The sequence below is a fragment of the Hoplias malabaricus genome, chromosome 7, assembly GCF_029633855.1.
Source record: "Hoplias malabaricus isolate fHopMal1 chromosome 7, fHopMal1.hap1, whole genome shotgun sequence".
NCBI lineage: Eukaryota > Metazoa > Chordata > Actinopteri > Characiformes > Erythrinidae > Hoplias > Hoplias malabaricus.
In genome coordinates, this window is record NC_089806.1 from 25,757,949 (window position 1) to 25,780,065 (window position 22,117).

Here is a 22,117-nt window from a genome sequence, read left to right on the forward strand (position 1 = left end):
CAGTTTCCGACAACACACGACTCTTTTTGTTTGATCACCAAGTGTGTCCCACATCGTTATTCGTTATGTTTTGTTTAAACAGAAGACTACCTCCACTCGGATATCGTCAGTTGTAAATAAACACACTTTGCAGGTACTCCAGTTGTTTAAAACTGTAAAGGACAGTGAGGAAAGGCTAACTCATGTTTTATACGTGCTTGTAGACGTTGCTTCACAAAACAGTCTCTGCTGTTATAAGCTAGCTATAATGCGTGAAAGGTGAGCGCATGCGCTGTCCAAATCGGGCTGCGCATGACGTAGTTCTGCTGCGCATGTGCAGTATGTGCGATTTTCCGTTCCACACCGGCGGCGTGGAGCATGTTGACAGTTGTGCTGCGCTAACGTTAGCAGGCCAAGGGAAACAATGTAGACGCGTTCAAGAAAATAGCGTTTTAATCCCAAAGTATCCTCCTCCGAACCTACGTGTTCACGTGAGCTGCTGTCGAGATGGGGAAGCCGAAGAAAAAGAGTAAGTGTTCCTTACAGATAAACTATTTAATTTTTGCATAGAAATAGTTTTGACGTGATATAGAAATTCTCCGAACAGCAATAACTGTCTAAACGTTTAATTTAGCTCATTGCAGAGTTTTGTGTTTACTGTTAACACATGGTTTTGTGTTGTGGTGTGTCAGGTAACGTGAAATACTGGGGACCTTTCCCCACAAAGCAGGATTTTTTTCAGAAAATTAAGACTCAAGTCAAATGTGTCCATAGGAAAAGAGCTGAAGGGTGTTCCTATTGGACAGTCCTCAACTTCAGGCTTAATTTCCCTTGTTAACTGGGAAACCCTGGAGTATGTTGCACAAAGCAGGATGTATGAGTTGGTCCGGTAACCTAAGCCCAAAGTTGAGGACTGTCCAATCGGAATAGCAATTTTCCTATTGGACATATTTGATTTATCGTTTAAATTATCTGGCTAAACTTGGAAATTCTTGGGGTTATATCACACAGACAACTTTGTCTCTTAACCCTTTATCCAAAACCAGAGTAACCAATAGATGGAGAGATATTACTAATAAATGATTCACGTTTTGGGGATAAGTTAACCTGCTCTCAACTCTGAAATCCTGCTTATTTGAAATACCCCACACCTTTGTGGAACATTCTCAAGAAAAACAGTGTCTCAGTGCTTCTTTTAAATAACACCTTCCTTTGTCAGTAAAAGCAGCAAATGCAGTGGCTGTGTAAATATCAAGATAAAAGTTGTCTTTGCTGGTGTCTGAGATGCTTCTCTTCTTTTCAGGTGAGCTCAGCCGGGCCGAACTGATGATGATGACCATTGCAGATGTCATCAAACAGCTGGTTGAGGCTCATGAGCAAGGAAAAGATATTAACCTTAACAAGTAAGTGATATCTATAATTCTATCTCTCTCTCTCTCTCTCTCTCTCTCTCTCTCTCTCTCTCTCTCTCTTGTCCAGAAACTTAGAATGAGAACAAAATATGCAATTTTGTATTTGCACTCTGCATTTTGTTTTGTATTAAAACTGTTCACCACCCTTATTTCAATCTTAGTACTATGTACAATGTATCTAGATTTTTCCGGTTTATCCTGCATAATCACACCTTATCAGCCTATACTGTGGTTGAAAAAAAGGCACATTTAATATACTACACTTATTGTCAGTTTTTTTAGCTCAGAGTGATCAGACACAGTAGTGCTGATGGAGTTTTTAATCACTGTCCACTATTAGACACACCTACATTGTTAGTTCACCTTGTAGATGTGAATTCAGAGACAGTAGCTCACCTATGCTGCACATTTTGTGTTGGTCATCGTCTAGTTCTCTATCAGTGGACACAGGGCGCTGTTTATTGGATATTTTTGGTGGGGTCAATATTCTCAGTACAGCAGGGAATTTACATATACAAGCTTGATCAACAGGGTCTGCATGTCTAATAGTGTGGAGTGAGTGGCCACAGTGTGTAAAACCTCCATCAGCACTTCACACACTAACACATCACCACCACATCAGTGTCAGTGCAACTCTGACAATGAATGATCATCCAAACCATACCTGCAATATGGTGATCATGTGTGGGTCTTTATCATTGAAGAACAGGGTACAAGGGGAAAGCAAAGTGTATAGAGCGAGAGATGGACTACATTCTGTAACACTGTAGGTCTAAATGCTCCTGTATGATCAGAGGAGCTGAGAGAATGGACAATGAGTGTAGATACAAAGAGATGGTCATAATTTTATGGTTGATTGATGTATATAGAAAGCTGTCTGTGTATTAGTGTGTGACTGTACCAGTTACTGTATATCCTGAGCAGTGTGTTTTGTTGTATAGAGTAAACATGTTCTAAAAATTAACATTATTTTCTTTTTCAGATTGAAAACACAAACCTCAGCGAAGTATGGGCTTTCAGCACAACCCCGTCTGGTGGACATTATTGCTGCAGTGCCTCCTCATTACAGACGAGCTCTTTTGCCCAAACTGAAAGCTAAACCTATCCGCACAGCCAGTGGAGTACGTCTACTAACTAGAAAGCCTGGATGGGCTGTTTCCTTTTTTTACACAGAATTGTTCAATGTACTATGACAAAATGTAGATGTTATTTGATATTGATATTTGGGTTTTGCTGATTAAAATCAGTATACATTGATATCTGACGTTTCCTTATGCTGGTTTTCACATTTTTATGTTAATACCTATGTCTAGATTGCAGTTGTCGCTGTGATGTGCAAACCCCATCGCTGTCCACATATCAGTTTCACTGGCAACATATGTGTGTAAGTTAATATTTAATTAAAAATTAAATTAATATTTAATTTGTCTACAACGCTTAATAGTTTTTGTTCAACCTTATGTTTATGCCAAGTTTAGCAATCAGTTATTTATAGCAGTATAAAATAATAAATATTACTTTCATTTGTAGAGCCTAGGGAACATGTACTTTTTACCCCTCACCAAATATACAAAAAATATGAATGTACCATTTAAGGGTACCATTTAAGGGTCCTTAAAGGCAAGTATTTTTCCTTTAAGAGTTATGCTACATTCATTTTTCTACAGGAAAAGAGGCATGTTTTAAGAACCCAGTGCCTGGAATGGAAATATAAAATTAAGTCAAGGGATTTTGACTTTGTACCTAAGAATAATGGAATATGATACAATTATATTTCCTGACTAAAGTTTCTGAATACATAACTTGGAGGGTAATGTTTAATTCTGATTTTTTACATGTAGTAAAGTGAAATGTAAATAAAAGATAGTAAAATATTAGCACTAACAGTTGAAAGAATATTAAAAGAACCAAAGGATATAAAATGAAATATAATATAATTATTAATTTAATTTAAATTAATAATTTGCCTAATTTGTTTTTATATTTCTTTTGTCCAATCAGATATTGTCCAGGGGGTCCAGACTCTGATTTTGAATACTCCACACAGTCATACACAGGCTATGAGGTAAATTCCCAGGCCAGTACTGCCAGAATGCATAGTTGGTATTGCTGATGGTGCTTTCTCACAACACTGTCATTTTCTCTTCTATAGCCTACATCTATGAGAGCCATCAGAGCTCGATACGATCCTTATTTACAGACCAGACATAGAGTCGAACAGGTAAGCCTTCAGTTGCTGAGCCTCTAGGGGTTAATTTAGTTTGTGTACATTTAGAGCAGGTTCTTTGAGCCTTGGTATTCAAATTTTATACAACTGTAAATATGTCATTGATAATTATGAACGGACCTAATCATAAGGAGTAAAAATGTTGCTTATATAACGTGAATATTATCTGAACAGCATTCATTGCATTTTTAGACAAATCTACTTGCATCTTTTTCTCTTGCATCAAACTTTTTGTTTGTGTGTGTGCGCAGCTGAAGCAGTTGGGCCACAGTGTGGATAAGGTGGAGTTTATTGTGATGGGTGGCACGTTCATGGCTCTGCCGGAGGACTACAGAGACTACTTCATCCGCAACCTCCATGATGCTTTGTCAGGACACACTTCCAACAACGTGGCTGAGGCAGTCAGGTAAAGTACTGCAGCTGCAAAAGGAGAGAGAGTCTGAGTGGCAGTCGTACTCCTCTCAGCACCAGCTTTCACCAGCTTTTTCTTACTCGCATCATAACACTTTAATGCCACAAGAGGGAGCTGTGTGCTGAGCAGCAGTAGGTGCATCACATTGTTGTGCGCTTAGAATGGATAGGAGCTGCCCTATATGTGATTAACATATCTGATAGGAATATACCTTTCATTTTTACAGCAACAATTTCATTGTTAATCAATTAATATCACTCATTTTAATCTGCAGCCTGGAGAATATCTTGCCTTTAACAGTTTCTTAACCAAACTCAACTAGACTAGTCTAGACACTCTGTTAAGACATAGGCAGGATATCCTCTGGTGCAGTATACATTTCAGATAGTTTTTTTAATTTCAGTATTTTTTTTTCGTTTGTTTGTTTCTCTCTATAGCCGGGGTAATTAATTAAAATCCACTGTACAGTAAGAGAATTTTCTCAAACCAATTTCCAGAACATAATGTATAACCTGCATTATGATCAGTGCCATATCCTGCATCCTGCCTTGTTGTTATAGCAACATTTTATGTAGTTAACAACAGAATTTCAAATCAAATTACCCTTTTAATTATATTTCATCAAGATCATTAAATAATTATATATAACAAATATTCGAAATGAAATGTCCTTTTCTCATTTCAAGTAAAATGTGCAAATAAAACAATGATATGGAAAAACAAAATGTACATGTAAATAAAGTCCCTAATGACTTGTAGTTGCAGTTGACATACTACGTTACATCACCAGCAATCTGATTGGATTTTATTCCTGGAGGTCGGGACTTTATCCATTAACAGCAAGCTTATTGGCTCTTTATGCTGAGGGACGGGAATCCAAATTCACCGTTATGAGAATTTTGACCTGTAATTGTTCCCTTATTTTTCAAGTTTCTGGTTTTAATTCACTCCACACTATCATCCTGAAAGCGACCCAAAAGGGCTTTTATCATGGCCCTTGGGCTAATTTTACTGTCCCCTGGAGCCCTGCCATGTGTGTGTCACTCATTGGATTCACAGCGCTCATCATAATGCAGATATGGTTAGATGAGTAGCCTCAGGTGTGATATGCAGAAACGCATGCGATCAGTCTGGCGATTTCCTGGAGCGCTAAACCTGAACCATAATGACTAGAAGAGTCACACCATTTAAAACAAACACGCTGTTAAAAATGTAACAGCTCCTAATAGTTTATCAGTTACAGGTCCAGGTCCAGATAGGACAATGTCTGGGTCCGGACTTGGACTGCGGGCCGCATATTTGTGACCCCTGCTCTATAGTAATTTCTATATTTATATATGGGTTCTTGCATACATAATTTAGAGTTCTTGATATACTTTATCATTTCCCTCTGCACCTGCTATTTGTGTAAGTTCTAACCTTTTCAAATTATATAAAACCAAAAATATATGATAAATAACAGAAATGATTTATACTGGTCATCACATGATTTATATTTGTCATCATAGTTAGTTCCCAGTTATGTTCCTAAGTTTAAAAAAAAAATATATATATATATATTAAACATGTTAAGGTGAGATTTTTTTGTTTTCTCATTCCTCATAGGCAATTCAGTATCAGCTCTTACAGGTATTAAAATGCACATTTGTCATCTGCACGTTAGTCTGTATTTAGAACAGTGATTGACAAATGAGCTATTCTGTTTTGGCCAGCTCATTTTAATGAACAGCTGTGCTGGCCATTAATGCATGTTAGGAATGTTGGCAAAATCACTGGTTACATCCTCTTCTTACCTCATATAATGCTTGCTCATTGTCGAATGAAAAAACCCTCATGAGAAAAAGAGCAGGAACTGAGCTGTGGCCAGTTCAGCCAGAACTCATTATCACTGGCATTAGTGATATTATAGGTTTCTTGTTGCCATCCTTTTAGCATAGGAACAGCTGCTTTGGCTTTGATAACGTCTTATTTCACGTCCCAGTCCTGCATTCAGAAAATGGTTAATGAGTGACATTAACCTGGCAAGAGTAAGAATCACTAAGTTAGACTTAGATTGCAGATCTGGCATTCACTGGCACTGCAAATATATTGGTATTGCCGTTTGAGAGAGTATCAGTTAATATTATAATAGAAAAAAAAACATCAGTGTTTCTCTTGGTAGAATGACACATTATACAGAGGGCTGCTGTAGGAAACTCAATCTGCAGACAGCTATATCCTATATCAGTCAGACAGATGCAGTGCAATGGAATTTGGTGATGGAGAACCAAGTTAGAAATAAATGTCAGTCAGTTTCCTGTAACAAATTGAAAACCACAGTGATGTGATAAGATGGGATTTTCTGCTGCCTTCTGTCCAGAGAGAGCATGCCTCACTTTACTCTGTGCCAGAGTGAAATTGTTCGAAATCCAGATGTCACTGCAGAACCAATGATAGTTGTGTATATTTAGGCATTTTACATCTGACTGTATTATATAGTTGCTCTAACGATGGTCACAGTGTAGGTGTAGTATCAGAGCAGAGGAAACACTAAAATGTGCCGTGAGACGTATTTGAGGAACCATACTGGTAAAACACCGATATATAATAATGAAATTAAATGTGTAATTATTTGACATTGTTCAACGTCTTTCACATTTAAATCATCTGTGGCAAATAACACAGACACGCACTAGTGCACTAAGGCCCGTGAACACACACCCAGAGCGGCAAGCAGCCATTCCCGTTGTGGTTTCAGTGCCTTGCTCAAGGGCACCTCAGCTGTAGATTGAGGGAGGAGGACAGTGCTGTTCCTTCACTCTCACGACCCTCAATTTTCCTGCCAATCATGGGAATCAAACCAACAACCTTTCAGTCCTAAGCCCTTTTCTCTAACCATTAGGGCATAGCAGTGGATTTAAAAGTAAAGTAAATATATAAAATACTCTCATCTGTATCTGACATACAGAGCATACTCTGTTAGTGTTGAACATTTGACTGTTGTGTGTGTTGTTTTATTTTTATTTGTTTATTTATTTTTCTCGGTGCCGTATAATTTAGGCTCTATAATTACAACTGATTACAAAAAAACAAAAAACAAACAAACCAGAGGCTACCAAATACTTGTTTTTTTACAACAGTCTGTCTGTCTCATGTCTCTGACAAAATAGACAAATGTGGTCCCATTTGTGTACATGTAAATAGCCCTACAATTGAGAATTTTTCTGGCTTTTTGGAGTGGAAGTTGTGATCCAGCCCAAAGTGGCGTCTTTTTGAATAGGAAAAAAGTTTAGTCTTGGAGGACAGAGTGATAAGCAGAATAGATGATTTCTAGGCACACACACTCTGTCATGAAACAGCCAATCACTGCTTAGCCCAGTTAGTTTATTACTGGGTATATGTTGGTTTATTTGTGTGAGTGTGTGTGTGTGTGTGTGTGTGTGTGTGTGTTTCTTAGAGAGAGGGAGCATAGGGTCTTCAGGATTTACTGGGCCACCATGTCTTATCAGTGGGTTTGTTAAGATGACATGATTGTGGTAATTGTTCTGGCTGCTAATCAGGAAAAGACAAGGGACACGACAGTTCGATTTCAGCCACATCCCTTATCTCTGTGAATTGTGTGTGTGTGTGTGTTTGAGAGGCTGAAAGAAATTCTGTTTGAGATGAATGTGACAGTCGCAGCAAATAACTTTTGGCAGTTTTGGCTTGACTTAAGATATTAACCCAAACCATTAACTCAGGAGATACTATCTTACAAATAAACTTATTTGAAAGCAGGGCAAACTCAAGAGAATGTCACAGCTGATGGTAAACCACATCTAGAATGACAATCAAGAAGGTTTTTAGGCACCCCATCATCTCAACAATGAGAGGTAATTTACATTGTCTTTCTATTACAAGTGAGTATTTGGGCTTGTTTTATCCAGGCAGTCAAACTTCTACGCAGTCTCTATAGGTCTAATAACCAGTATCTAGTAATGAGTTGCATATTTAGGTGAGACAAGAAAAAAAACTCTTCCAATTAAAATCTAATAAATAGACTAAGAATTTTAGTGTGAAATGTAGACTTCAAACTTCTACAGAGCCTTAGACAAAAAAGTAGAATAAGATGTTATCTCCTGCAGCCAAACAGTAGCATAACAGATTGTAGCTATGTCTTAGTATTACAACCCCAAAGCCAATGCTTTAGAACAGAGGAGACTGTGCTGTGGTGAAATATAACTCCGTTCTTGCTTGTTACAGGATCTCAGTTGCTGGGGTATTCATTATATTATTTTTAGTCTAATAATGTACCAGATGATTTCAATGAGTGACAGGTCTGGATTCGTTTAGTACCTGGACACGTTTACTAAGGAGCTGCTCTGTTGTAATTAGAGCTGTATGAATACCGATACTGGTATTGGGTATTTCCCAGATACCTTGATAATTTAGTCATAATTGCAAATAACTCCGATACCAATATTCAATACCTTGTGCCTAGTGCCTAATGAGCAGACAACTCAGAATGTTGGTGTCACAGCTGAGCTGGAAGGACGAGGAGACGGACGCAAATGCAGGGAATTTATTTGCAAACAAAACAAACATGGGTAGATACAGGAGAACTAGACAAGATTAGACTAATGAACTAAACAAATATAAACAGGAGACAGCCATGACCCGGGGTAGACGTGTAAAAACCATGAAAGACCATGAAACACATCTACGCACACAACACCCGACAAAGGAGCACTTAAACTACAGGACAGGACAGCAGAGACTTGTTTATATGTAGTTTCTTCTGTGCGTTTCTGAGTTTCAACTTACATTTGCGGATCACATGCACTGATTTCCACTACTAATATTGTTCACATTCAGACTCAGCCATAACTTTAAAATAAGCTTATTTTAAATTTATTTTTCATTTTACCAGCTTGACACTATAGGTGTGCTTTGTAGTGCTAAAATTAAAGACTTTAGTCAATCTGTTGCTCTGCACACTTTGTTAGCCCCATCTCACTGTTCTTCAGTGGTCAGGGCCCCACAGGACCACAACAGAGAAGGTTTTATTTTGTTGTTGGATTATTCTAAATTATACAGTGACAATTATGGGGTGGTTGTGCTGTTGCACGTGTGTGAATGGACTAGACAGAAGTGCTGCCTGAGTTTGTTCACAGTTACAGAGCAACATATTGACTGTACTCTGTAGGTCAATTTAATGTCTTACATAAATGTTTTTAGACTATATTTACATAGCTTGTGTGCACATATTTAGACTGGTAACAGAACTGTCTGGGACAAATACAATTTAAAGTAATTGTAACTTAATGATTTAAAAATTACTGCATTTCAAACAGTCTGTGAAATTGAGATTTCATTACGTTCTCAATATGATAGAACATTCTCAGTTGGCCTTTTTTTTTATTGCAGACAGTTATTTGTTTCTTGATGTATGAACAGTAGAGAACAGGACTGCATGATATGAACCTAATGTGATGAAGTTGTTTTATATACCAAAGACAGTAGGAGAAATGTTACATTATGTATACATTCCCTCCAAAATAAATATTTTGTTTGTTACATCATTTCATCTGTAATGTTTATTGTATTTTGCAGTGTATTTTATTGCAGTTCCTGGAAATCTCGTAGACCTGTCTCGCAGTGAGAAGTCCCCTGACAATTCATTGTGCCAGTAGGTTCCTCTAGAATTTTTTTCTGAATGTATTTTACAATTTTTATGCAGTTATTCGGAGCGCAGTAATACAAAATGTGTGGGGATCACTATCGAGACAAGACCAGACTACTGCCTGAAGCGACACCTCAGTGACATGTTGGCGTATGGTTGCACCAGACTAGAGATTGGCGTGCAGAGCGTCTATGAAGATGTGGCTCGTGATACTAACAGGTCAGAGTTTGATTTTCTGTAATTGTGTGGCTTGTTTTTAAATATGTAGCAGCTGATGGAACTAAATTTGAACTCACTCATGTACTCATGTTTAGCAGGCTGCAGGTGCTTTTTATATTTATAAAACCAGTACTTGCACCAGTGAAACTTTGTCCTTGTCCTTCATAGTTTTTAAATCCAGACCATGAAAAAGAAATCATCCTTAATATCAGTGAAGTAGTGGAGCTCCTGTGGAGTTTCTGAATTCTGATATTTATTGAACTCTAAACTGATTTAAACTGAAGTCTTCTGCTATCCAAATAAGTTGCACTTGTTTGTGCATTACCTCACCAGAGGACACACTGTCCGAGCTGTATGTGAATCTTTTCATCTGGCTAAAGATGCTGGCTTCAAGGTGGTGGCCCACATGATGCCTGACCTGCCTAATGTGGGAATTGAGCGGGACATTGAACAGTTCATTGTGAGTATCTCTCGTCTTTTCTCACATTTAAAAAGCAGTGTCTACTGGAGATGTTTTAGTTTGATACGTAGATGTGGATGGATGGAAGTCTATATGCATTAGATAAATTTTTATTATCATAAGATATCTGTATTAAACCTGTAACAGATGGTAATGAAAAAACTGCACATGGAGGTATTATTAAAGCCAATGTGGTATTTGTGCTCATATAAAACCAAAGCATGTATATTCCAGCATCCATTTTTTTGACATTTTACCACACATTTCATCTTGGTATTCAGAATGCAATTTTAAATCCACAATATATTTCTGTGAAAAACTATGCTGAATTAGATATGATGCCCTAAGAATGTATTTACGACACCAAGTATTAGACAGAAAAGACATTAGTGTACATTAGCGTATATATGCCCCGTTGACGACATAACAAAGGTCAAATTAAATGATTAAAATCATATATTCATATAGTCCTAATGTCCAGTGTCCATACCATTTAAAAAAAAATAAATAAATAAAATATCAGACCCACTTAAATTGTTTTAACTTGAAGGAGAAATCAATTTTCTCTGATGCTTTACTTTTTGAAATATACTAACACATAGAGACGTTTTATCTAGAATTTTTTAATAAATACCTTTTAAACATGGCTCCCCTCGTGTGGGGGACCTGATCTCTGGGGCATAAAAAAAAATCTTGTGAGCATAATTTTATAGGGGAAAATTCATATTTATCGTTTTCATGAATATTTTCTTCTACTGTTGTGTGGAAAAAATGACTGATGTTAAAGATCAAAGTTTTCTTCAGGACTTTTAATGATCTGGCAATGTTCTAGCAGGTTATGTTTTTCATTGATAAACTGATAAATTATGGTGCAGTGAGAACCATAAGACGCATCGTCTCCTCACAGCTGCCTAGTACTCAGTACATTGTGTTGACTTTACTCAGAATTCAGTGCCTGGAAAAGCATTTAATAGAAAACGCTACACTGGGAAATAATGGCCGGTTAAAATGACGTTAATGAGATGACAAGGTGTGTGTATAATCCAGTTTGACATGGTTTTTAATGTATTAAATAATTTATATAGATTATTCCTAATTGAATAAATTATTTTAATGTTTTACAATATATTACTTTGATGTTTTAACTTTTGTTTACCTTGTTTTTATACCGTTAACCTGAGAAGGGGAATGTAATGAGTCCTATCCTCAGGAGATTGTGCTCACTCCCTTGTGATGCCTCAGCCATCCAATGCCAGGATTCCAAGAGAACATAATTGGGCTTGATCTCTATGAGTCGGGTTCCATGGCATGATACAGAACTTTTATTAGGCTTTTAGCTTATCATACAGCTGATTTCCTATTTTGGTGGAGGGTAGTTAAATGGGTGACATTGGAAATTACAATCAATAGACACAAATATCTCTATGTCCAAATTTCAAATTGTGCCCAATCACAGTGCCATAGGGGAATATTTTCCCCATTGCAATTTGTTTTACTTATATTTAGTTTAAACATTTTTATTTTGTTTCATTTTTAACATAATCTTTAAGTTTGAGCCATTTGCTTTGTCTAAACAAATACTAAAATACTATCTCTAGAAACTCTAGAGAACCCCAGAGAGCTGCTCTAGAATCTCTAGAAATCTGCTTTCCTTTCATCGTGCATCGTGTGCATGGTGTGATGCTGTGCCTGTGTAGTGCGTGCAGTAGAAACTCTGGAACATTTCCCACTTAATTTTCCCATGCGCTGAATCTGACTCTGGAGTCTTCACTAAGGCACTTGGAGAAGTCCAGGTAATGTCCAGGAAGATTTTTGGATGTTTGTTTTCACGGATGGGTGTTTGCTTTCACACATGCAAATCCTCGGGGTGAAAGGGGCATTAAATGATAGTACATGTACACCTCTTAACGGGTAAATGAAACAGTAGAAATTGTGTCTTTCTATTTATTTATTACTATTTTTATGTAAAATCCTGTCTCTGTTTATATATATTTGTCTACCTTTTTCTCCATGGTTCTTCCATAAGCTTTTCAAATGGAAATTGAAGACCTCAGAAGAAAGGGGATCAGCTCTGGTTTAGTCCTGTGTCATGTCTGAAGCTTATCTCTTAAAGCAGTGAGACAAGGAAAACAGCAACACTGGCTGTGGTTTATGTATTTTTTGTGCACTTTTACCCTGTGTGTTTACTGAAATACATAATACTACAGAAAACAAAATCCAAATAGAGAAATCTAGAATAATATCTGAACAGGGAACAATAGACTCAAATGTGAAGGGTGAAAAACAAAATTTCCTCGTTATAATTGTATAATACTTAAACATTTAATATTTTATTGCTGTGGCATTTACAGGGTAGGAAATCAGATTTGTGGATAGAGCTAGTGAAGAAACTCTAATTGCAAAAATAAAACAAGCAAACAGATGAATATTTAAAGAAGCCACTAGTCAGAGATGTAATACAAACTTCAGAGTGCTCATCGCTGAGCCCCTGCTCCAGTTTGGGAAATTTCCACCTTCTTGTTGCGCGTTGGCTAATTGGCAAGCAGCAGGCATGACAATGGAGTGTAAATGAAGCAGGGCGTGATAGCGGGGGGCTGTGGAGTGGGGGACTCTTTTATGGCCCTTGTCAGTGTCCAACTGTGACACATTGCTTCGCATTATCAGGGGGTCCATTATAGGAAATGAAAGGAGCACTTTTTATTGGGGGCTTCATTAGCAAAGCAAGAAGATCCAATCTAAAGCTCCATTGTTGAGTTTAGTGGAGGTGGCTTCCACTGAAAGCCTATGTGTTAAACACCAGCTGAGTGTGTCAGAGGTACCAATAAGTTCCTAGTGTCCATGTCAGTACAATTGTATTGATTTTCAAGAAAGGAGACGCTTGCATTTTAATAGTCCTAGTAGGTGACAGTAATTTAGAATTATTCAGAAGCACATGAGTGTATTACCACAGGGACTTATCTCGATATACAAGGGGCATAATGTAAAGCCTGCAACAGGGGTTCTTTGTGTACATATTCATTTTATATTTATGTGCCTGTTCAAATTAATTTATTTAATTATTATTTTTCCAATGCAATTACTATTTTTCCTTCTCAACCCAACATATGGGCGGCACAGTGGCACATCAAGTATTGTCACAGTCACACAGCTCCAGGGACCTTGAAAGTCCTGCTCTGAGTGACTGTCTGTGAGGTGTGTTCTCCATGTGTCCGCATGGGTTTCCTCCAGGTGCTCCTGTTTCGTCCCACGGTCCAAAAACACACATTGGTAGGTGGATTGGTGACTCAAAAAAAAGTGTCCGTAGGTGTGAATGTGTTAGTGTGTGTGTCGCTCTGGACCCACCGCGACTCTGAACTGGATAAGCGGTTACAGATAACAAATGAATGAACCCAACATATAGTGTTCTTTACTCTTACATTATTTGTAAACATTTGTGTCTGTGAACAAAACTGAGTAAGATGCTTCACTGTCAGTTAGTTCTTTATTTTAAAATCTACAATCTACCTGTGAATGAACTTACAAATAGCAGAATAGTCTTGACTGCCTTAATTGGCATTCTCCCCATAGAAGCTGGTATCAGTTTATTGTGAGCACCAAATGAAATGAGCTTTTTGGCTAGGGATACTGTGTATTTTACATTTACCCTGCAGGTAGCATACAGGAGATGTGAAAGGCATTCAGGATGAGACTTTGTGCATCTTGTGCCTGCAAGAGTCATCAGTTTAGCTGTGACAGAGTTGGTCTGACACACCACATTGAACAATACCAAAGTGTTACTTAACACACAGTATCACAGCAGCACTCGACAACGTCAGAGCTCAGCCGACCTCACACTTGCCTTCTGTGGGTAATTTATATTCTTGTTTTTGCACCAATTTCTCACTGCCTGCGGTGCAGCTTTTACCTGCATCTGAAGTTTGAATCTTGTTCGTATTTCTCAAAATAGCACAAGTGTGCTCCTTTATCAGACAATGCCATGTTTGTCTGTGGCATCTGTTTCACAGCATCCTTTGGTTTAACGTTTATCAGATCGTTTGTCGAACCAGGTCTCGTGTAAGCATTTCACAGACACCAACTCCGCCCTCAAGGTGGACCCGTTTAGTACCACTTCTAGCAGATATTCAGATAGGCCTGTTTATTTGTCTGCCATTTTTATGGCAGTTTGTTTTGTTAGTGTAGTAGAGTGTGCCAGACGCAGTGCAGTGCAACTCCTCCACGGAGGTGTCTGGGTATATTTGAGCGATACTAGCCCATTAAGAGACGGTGTGTCAGAAGCAGGAGGGAGAGAGATTAATAGCTGTTTGTGTTGGTCTCTAACCCTGCTTCTTCTGCCTGTTACTATCATCCCAGTGACCGCCCGCACAGCCCTGCCCGCGTCACCCGCTGCTGCCTCCCCGTCTGTTTATCTCCCTCCTTTAACCTTCCCTCTCTCTCTTTTGCTCCCCTTCTCACCTGAGGAGAAGGGAACCTGTCGGTGCTATCTCTGGGACCAGCACGGTGGCGAAGGAAGCAGCGTAGCAGAATGATAATGGAATCCCATTAGACTCCAGCAGCACTCACTTCACACTTATCAGACTCGGAACAGGCACCCACACTCATTCAAAAAAAATCCACTCACCCAAGAAAAACACACACACACTCTAACTCAAAGACTTGTCTAATTTGATTCCAAAAGAGGATGCTGTATTTGTAAACACAAGGGCTGGGAGTGACTTAAGTAATCTTCTGTTCTACTTTCTTTGAAAGTTTCAAATTAAAGAAACAAATTGCATAAGAATTATGGCTTATTTTTAAGCATGGTTGTGTCTAATCGAATGGTCTTTGTATAATCAGTCTTGCATTTGGACAATGTGGACAAAACTAGTTAAATGCAAGCTGACATTGTCTTCTTGATTGCTATGGTTCAGTCATCATTACCATGGTATGACTTCTGAATCTGCATAATTGACAAGAGAATAACGGATCCTTACAGTGACTGGCAGGCTTCTGTCATACGAACACTCAAGCAGTGCCTGTCCAGACTCTCCATTCAGACACTAAATGGAAGTGCTGTTACTCCCTGCATAAGCAGAATGTGGACCTTTCCCAGTATCCAAGAAATGAGCCACATTAAAATAATAACAAAAGAGGTCCAGACTGAGCCATTCAAACTAATGGTCAGCAGGATGATGTCAAATGAAGCTTGAGCGTTTACTGGAATGAGAATGACCATTAGGTGTTCAGCTTCCAGAGCAGTGTAGATTTGTTTTATGCCCATTCAGTTTTTTTTCCCCGTTTTCTTCTCCGTCGTCGTCTTCTTTTCTATTAATAAATGGGTAGAGCCGTTTTTAATATTAAGTACCAGTGTCAAAGTAATGGCAGTAGAATATTCCTCTGTGCCACCAGCTGGATTCATGATGTCCTTTGCTCAGTATTTAATGAGCCCTTCTCCTCTGTTCCTCTTTCTCAGGAGTTTTTTGAGAACCCAGCCTTTCGGCCAGACGGCCTGAAGCTCTACCCCACTCTGGTGATCCGGGGAACAGGTCTGTATGAGCTGTGGAAGACAGGCCGCTATAAGAGTTACTCTCCCAGCACATTGGTTGACCTAGTGGCTCGTATACTAGCCTTGGTGCCGCCCTGGACCAGAGTTTACCGTGTACAGAGGTAAGAGCAATACTTGCAGTATGATATATTGGGAAACCATTTATAGCTGCAAAGATTATGGCAAATAATTAACAGGGTAAAACATTATTTGAGCTACAACCACTAATATTACAAAATATTCCATATTAAAAAATAAACAGAGAATTGTTCCACTGAAGTGGAATATGCATAACTGACACTTATTCCTGTTAGCAATAAACAAATGTTGTATGGTCTATGAATTTTGTACATTTTCTGAATTATTTGCCATCTCCGAATTTCCTCTCAGCTGTCATATTGTTTCAAATACATCCATGGTCTTAAATATACTCTACCCTATGTGGACATTTATGACACAGGGAGCTAGAGATTGAGTTATGAGCTCCAGTGATCCATACTGTCATCAGTGTCTGATTTGAGGGATTTATCTTGCAATGTTCGCACTGAAGGCATTATTTTTTAGATCTAGGCCTAGGCCTATCATGTTGAGGAATCTCTGTTAAGTAGGTGATGAAATATCACTTAGGAAGAGAGCACCACACTAAATCAACAGAGGATGGTGTTCTACTAGAGCACCAGAGCTTACTTTTTGAATGGTGACAACATATTCGTGCATTACTTGAAACATTGGGCCAATAATAAGTGAGTGGGCCTAGGCAGAGGCCCTCAAGTTGTCATTATCATCATGAGAGATCAAGAGTTTGATCTATGTTGATACAAGTAGTATAAGACAGCATAATTGGCCTTGCTCTTTCTGGGTGGATTGGGTGACCCTCTCCACCCAAGTCACTCAGAGCGATGCTAGGCAGTGGAAGAACTGTTAGTTTTCATATAGGAACTGGACATTTAACATTCTCCTTTAGGCATGTTCAGTTGTCCAGGGATTGCGTGCTGTAGCAACAGTTTGAAAAGAAGTGGTGCTTGGCTGCCCATGTCTTAAGCTACCTGTATGTGTATCTGTCTTGCTGAAGAACATAACTTGCATGCAAACACATCCCACCCCCTTGATATTAGGGATATCCCCATGCCTCTGGTGAGCTCTGGTGTGGAACATGGAAACCTGCGTGAGCTGGCATTGGCCCGAATGAAGGACATGGGAACAGAGGTACAATTTTCAGCTGTCCTTAAAGCCTATTTGGACAGTATTAGTTTTGGGGTAATGTCATTTTACCAGTCAGTAAATGTATGATGGGTTTGCACTGGATAATTAATCTTGGTGTTAATAATAGAGATGAGAGCAGCTTCTTGATTTATGCATTGCATACTCTTCTGACAACAGACCACCAACTAAATTAATCCAGCCCTACATGACGTTATCTAAAGTGAGAAGAAGACATAAAAATGTCACTAGCTTGTAATCCTTCACACAAATTATATCCCTGCTATTATATTCTGTGTAATAGTAGTAACTTACAGGAATACTGTGTAAGATTTGGGTTTATATCTGCCAGATGTTTTACTCCACTCCTCTCAGTAAGGAGGTGGTTTTCTTGTGGGCTTGAGTGTGGTGAGATGTTCAACCTGAGGTTAGCCACATACTAGAATGACTCGTCTGTTTTGTGCTATATATAACATCACTAAATGCATCTTCAAGAGCCAGTGAGAAACCCCCTTTACCCTGGAATAGGATGGAATATTCACTCACCTGTCAGTTTACATTGGTTTAATATAACCCTGGGATATTTTAACTGGTCATTTTACAGTAAGTATAAAGATCTGAAATCTTTCCTCAAAGTGGCTCTGGCAAAAAAAATTACTGAAATGGTCTATTCGGACTGAGATACCCTGGTTATAGTTATATTAAGCCATTTCTACAGGTAAAACTAATCCTGTCCAATTCTGGCTTCATGGTATTTATATAATAAACATTTTTGGTGCCAAAATATTAAGTGAAATATTTTTTCACTGGTGTTTTGCAGTGTAGAGACGTAAGAACCAGAGAGGTGGGCATCCAAGAGATTCATCATAAAGTACGGCCATACCAGGTAATCCTGTCCTGCTGTCAAGGAAATTGCTGAAGGGCCATGGATGTGACATTTATTTCTTTGTACATTCTTCATGGTTTTCTAAGTATTAGTGTAAAACCAATACATTTTTGTTCCCAATGTAAACACAGGTAGAACTCATCCGGAGAGACTACGTCGCTAACGATGGTTGGGAGACTTTCCTGTCATATGAAGACCCAGAGCAAGACATTCTGATTGGCCTGCTGAGGCTCCGCCGCTGCACCCCACAGTCTTTCCGTCCTGAGCTGAAGGGCGGGGTGTCCATTGTCCGTGAGCTTCATGTCTATGGCAGTGTGGTCCCAATCAGCAGCAGGGACCCCAGCAAGTTCCAGCACCAGGTACAAACATGTATCATTTCTATCAGTTGTTTATCTCAGTAATTTGTTTTACACTCAGAGTGTAACTGTCACTGTGGTGGCACCCTCAAAGGTACATATTCAGTAGTTTTAGTTAGTGAACATGATTATAGCATACGCAATATTTTTGTAGACTTTTAAGGTGGTTTTATATGCACCATTTCTTCTCCCTGATTTATTTTATTTTAGTACATTTTTTTTTCTTCCCTGAGAGTACCAATTTTTCTAAGTGACCCTGCTGCCAGGCCTAAGGTCCTCAGGTTTGTGTGTCAGTGTCTAAAAACACCTCTATGTGCATGGATGCACTTTGTCATACAGAAACTCATTTCATAAATCACTACTTTAAAGTTTTGCTGGAAAAAAATTATGTTTCTGAATATTTTACATTTTCTGCTGTGTATATATATATATATCCTGTGTAAAGATTTTTAGACTGCGAGAGCCTCACTGCAGGCTAATTGAGCTTGACAGTGCTTTACTCATGATCATGCAGCAGTGTTTTTCCAAGCTAATTGGTAAACCAGGCAAGCCAGCCTCAGTAAACAGGGCCGCAGCTGCCTCATTCAGTGTTTGGTTAAGATGGTGTTTAAGGTAGCAATTGTCAACTGGAATAAAATAGGAGAGGTTTTTTTGTGTCTTTTATCATTTGTGGGAAAATAGTGCCTTGGCGTCACATTTCAGAATGTGAGTTGTACTGTGATTATTATTCAGTCCCTCTTTGTTTGTTTCTATGCGTTTTGCAGGGATTCGGGATGATGTTAATGGAGGAGGCAGAGAGAATTGCCAGAGACGAACACGGCTCAGGCAAACTGGCTGTTATCTCAGGTATCGAGTGTGTGTTCTTAGCTTTTCCAATGCAGCCCCTACTGTGCCGTCCCCTTATTAATCATCTCATTCCCCCACCGAATAAAACCCTGTGCACTCATCCCAGCAAATCGGCTGCAGGGCCAAGATAACAGCAGCATGGCAAACAAAGGGAATATAACTGTTAATGTTATGCAGCCAGTGACACACGTTAAGCCCAGAATTGCTGCTTTTGTCCCTCTTCTTTTGAAATGTCTCAGACTGAACGTAGGTCAGAATTAACACTGATAATTCCGTAAGCGCAGACAGGACTGTTTACTAAGCCCCCACTTTCTCGTTTCAGGTGTAGGAACTAGGAATTACTACAGGAAGATGGGTTACGAGCTGGAGGGTCCGTACATGGTGAAACGCTTGGACTGAGCTTCACACAGTGGGACAAACACGGAGATAAAAATGACTCTCTCTAAGATTTATATCTCAGGAGGACTGTAGTAGAGATTTTGATCATAGATTTTGTTCCCAGTTTTTCATAGGGAAGCATCAGTAATTTGTACAAAGGTGAAGGTCAGAATCATAGGATGCCACCACAATTATTATTATTACTATTTTTTTATATATATATAACACCAAAGACAGGAAGATGTTATGGACATACTCCACGGTACACCATGTGTATATTTAAATATTTTTCAGATGCACTTTGGCGAGAAATATGTCAGTATATAAAATTACAGGCATTGATTACTAAAACTCTCCTGGGAAATACAGGGGATGGTGGCAGTGAATCCAGAGTGCTTCAACAATTCTAAAACAAAATATTTATACTGTTGATTTAGCAAAAAAAATCAAATAAAAGCCCATATTATGTATGTAGCTTTTCAAATCTTTGTTAATCCAAAATCATTTCCTGTTTACCCGAATTCAGAAAAACAATTAGTTTTTTTCATGCGCCGTTCTTGGCCCAGAGAATAACAGACTCATCTGGTCATTCATTCTCTTTTGTTTTCAAGAAATAAGGAGTATTATTTATCTCTCATTTTAGCAGATGCTGCTGTTGCACGTCTGTATAAATGGCACATTGGTGTGGTGCTGGAAATTCGATCCGGTGCAATAGCAGATTTGGCTTCACTTCAATGGACATAATGTATCAATCACTGAAGCTTCAGCGGAACTGAAAAGATACATCATTAAGCATCAGCAGTGGCCTCTGTCTGGACCAGAAAAGCTTTTAAAACCTTACACTGAAGTGATCTGAAATTGAATTGCTTTCATTCTTGTCAGCTGTAAAAGTTTGAGTGTGCTTTTATTTTTTGCTGGAACTATGCTCTCTCACCCTCTCTTACATTTGAGCCTGTCACCGAGCTGCCGATTTCCATCCTGAGCCTCCTGGGGTGGTGAAGGCTCTCTTCTTGGTGGGAGACCTCATGATATCTCTGCTGATGGGTTTTTGCTGCTTCATTTAACATCGCAATACCCAATTATGTCTCTGTCTGAGGCGCTGTGAGTCAAGGTGTCACTGGAATGATGACTGACCGGCCTTTAAAGCCAAGCTTCCATGAGCTCACTCACACTGCTCATGTATGGGCTGTGGCATGTGAAAAATGGTTTCCAATAAACTGGAAAATGTTATCCTGCATCAGGCAGATGTTTTTTTATTTTTTTTCTGCTCAGTGACCCTCCTCTTACACAGTGTGATTAAACGAGGGTTGGCTTCGTAATTTCCCGGCAGAGGCCTTTTGGCATGACTTTATTGGGTGGGAACGCTGCCACTGGGACAATGAAGAATATGAAGAATGGCCTAGTGTCACGTGTGCTATCTGTCCAATTTGGCGGGCTCAATCTCCATGGACCTTTCAACCCCCAAGCTGAGGCATGATGGGTTTGGTGCTAACTGAATTTGTATGGTTACTGTTCCAGTTCCTCTGATGAAGACGGATGGTGTGGAGAATATGAGCACAGAGACAACCTGTGGCTGATTTGGCCCCAGGGTCGAGAAAAACCGACCCTGGGTTTGATCTGTGAGTGGCTGGGAGCACCAGGGAAAGGCTGCAGTGTCTGGAATGGGAAATGTCATGGATTAAGAGGTGCAGAGAGGTATCACATCCTGGGTGAAGGGCATGAGGTTAATCCTCAGCAGCCCATTCATTTTTTGCAGTCTCAGAAACCAGTGGACCTCATCTTTACCTCGTGATTCCTGCATACCCGTTCCAGGGCTTATGCACTTCAGTCACATCTTTACAGAAAGGATACACAAATACGGGAATTGTGTTCTACTCAAAACGTTCAGGCAAACCAAAAAGAAAGGCATCAGTTACTGCTTAGAAATACTGTTCAGTTCTAAACATCTCTTAAATGAGGAATTTCTATTAAATGATATGGCCAGGGGTTTGGACACCTGCTCATCCAGCGTTTCTTCTGAAAATAAATGTATTATTATATACAAGATCGCGGAACATTTCTGGGATGTTTTGATGCCATTCAAATGTGCGAACATTAGCAAGGACAGATACAGATATTAGTTTGTTTTGGAGCATCAAAAGTGTTCAGTGTCCCTTAGATTGGACACATTGATTTTTGTTTATTTATTTTTATTTTTTTTGTCGAGCGATGGTTCACTGTTAAAAAGGGATGGATGATGTGGCCAAAATGTACATCACAGTATATTTCTTAGTCACTGTCAATAACATATTCTAATACAGATACAATGAAAATGATAAAAGCCACAGAAAAACTGCCAAGAAAAAAAACAAGAAACTTGACATTACCATCAAACATACAACTGTTGGCTTTTTTAAGTAATTTTAAATTGAGTGCAATGAGCTGACGACGGTTCTCTTTAATGAACATTAGTCAGTGACAAATGCTGTAAATAATATAATTCATTCATTCATCATCGGTAACCGCTTATCCAGTTCAGGGTCACGTTGGGTCTGGAGCCTACCCTATGGAAGCAAATCTGTGTCATCAGACTTTAAAATA

General features: G+C 38.9%; 1 protein-coding gene across 1 annotated transcript; it reads left to right on the plus strand.

Moving 5' to 3' along the window:
- Window positions 1-319: 319 nt before the first annotated feature.
- Window positions 320-20,803, plus strand: elp3 (elongator acetyltransferase complex subunit 3). The gene is made up of 15 exons (XM_066676748.1): window positions 320-508; window positions 1,283-1,382; window positions 2,374-2,512; window positions 2,705-2,775; window positions 3,393-3,456; window positions 3,544-3,612; window positions 3,870-4,024; window positions 9,729-9,890; window positions 10,224-10,350; window positions 15,800-15,993; window positions 16,987-17,077; window positions 17,892-17,957; window positions 18,089-18,316; window positions 19,078-19,159; window positions 19,482-20,803. The coding sequence occupies exons 1-15, from the start codon at window positions 487-489 to the stop codon at window positions 19,556-19,558; spliced, it is 1,647 nt and encodes a 548-aa protein (XP_066532845.1). The 5' UTR covers window positions 320-486; the 3' UTR covers window positions 19,559-20,803.
- The last annotated feature ends 1,314 nt before the right edge of the window (window positions 20,804-22,117 follow it).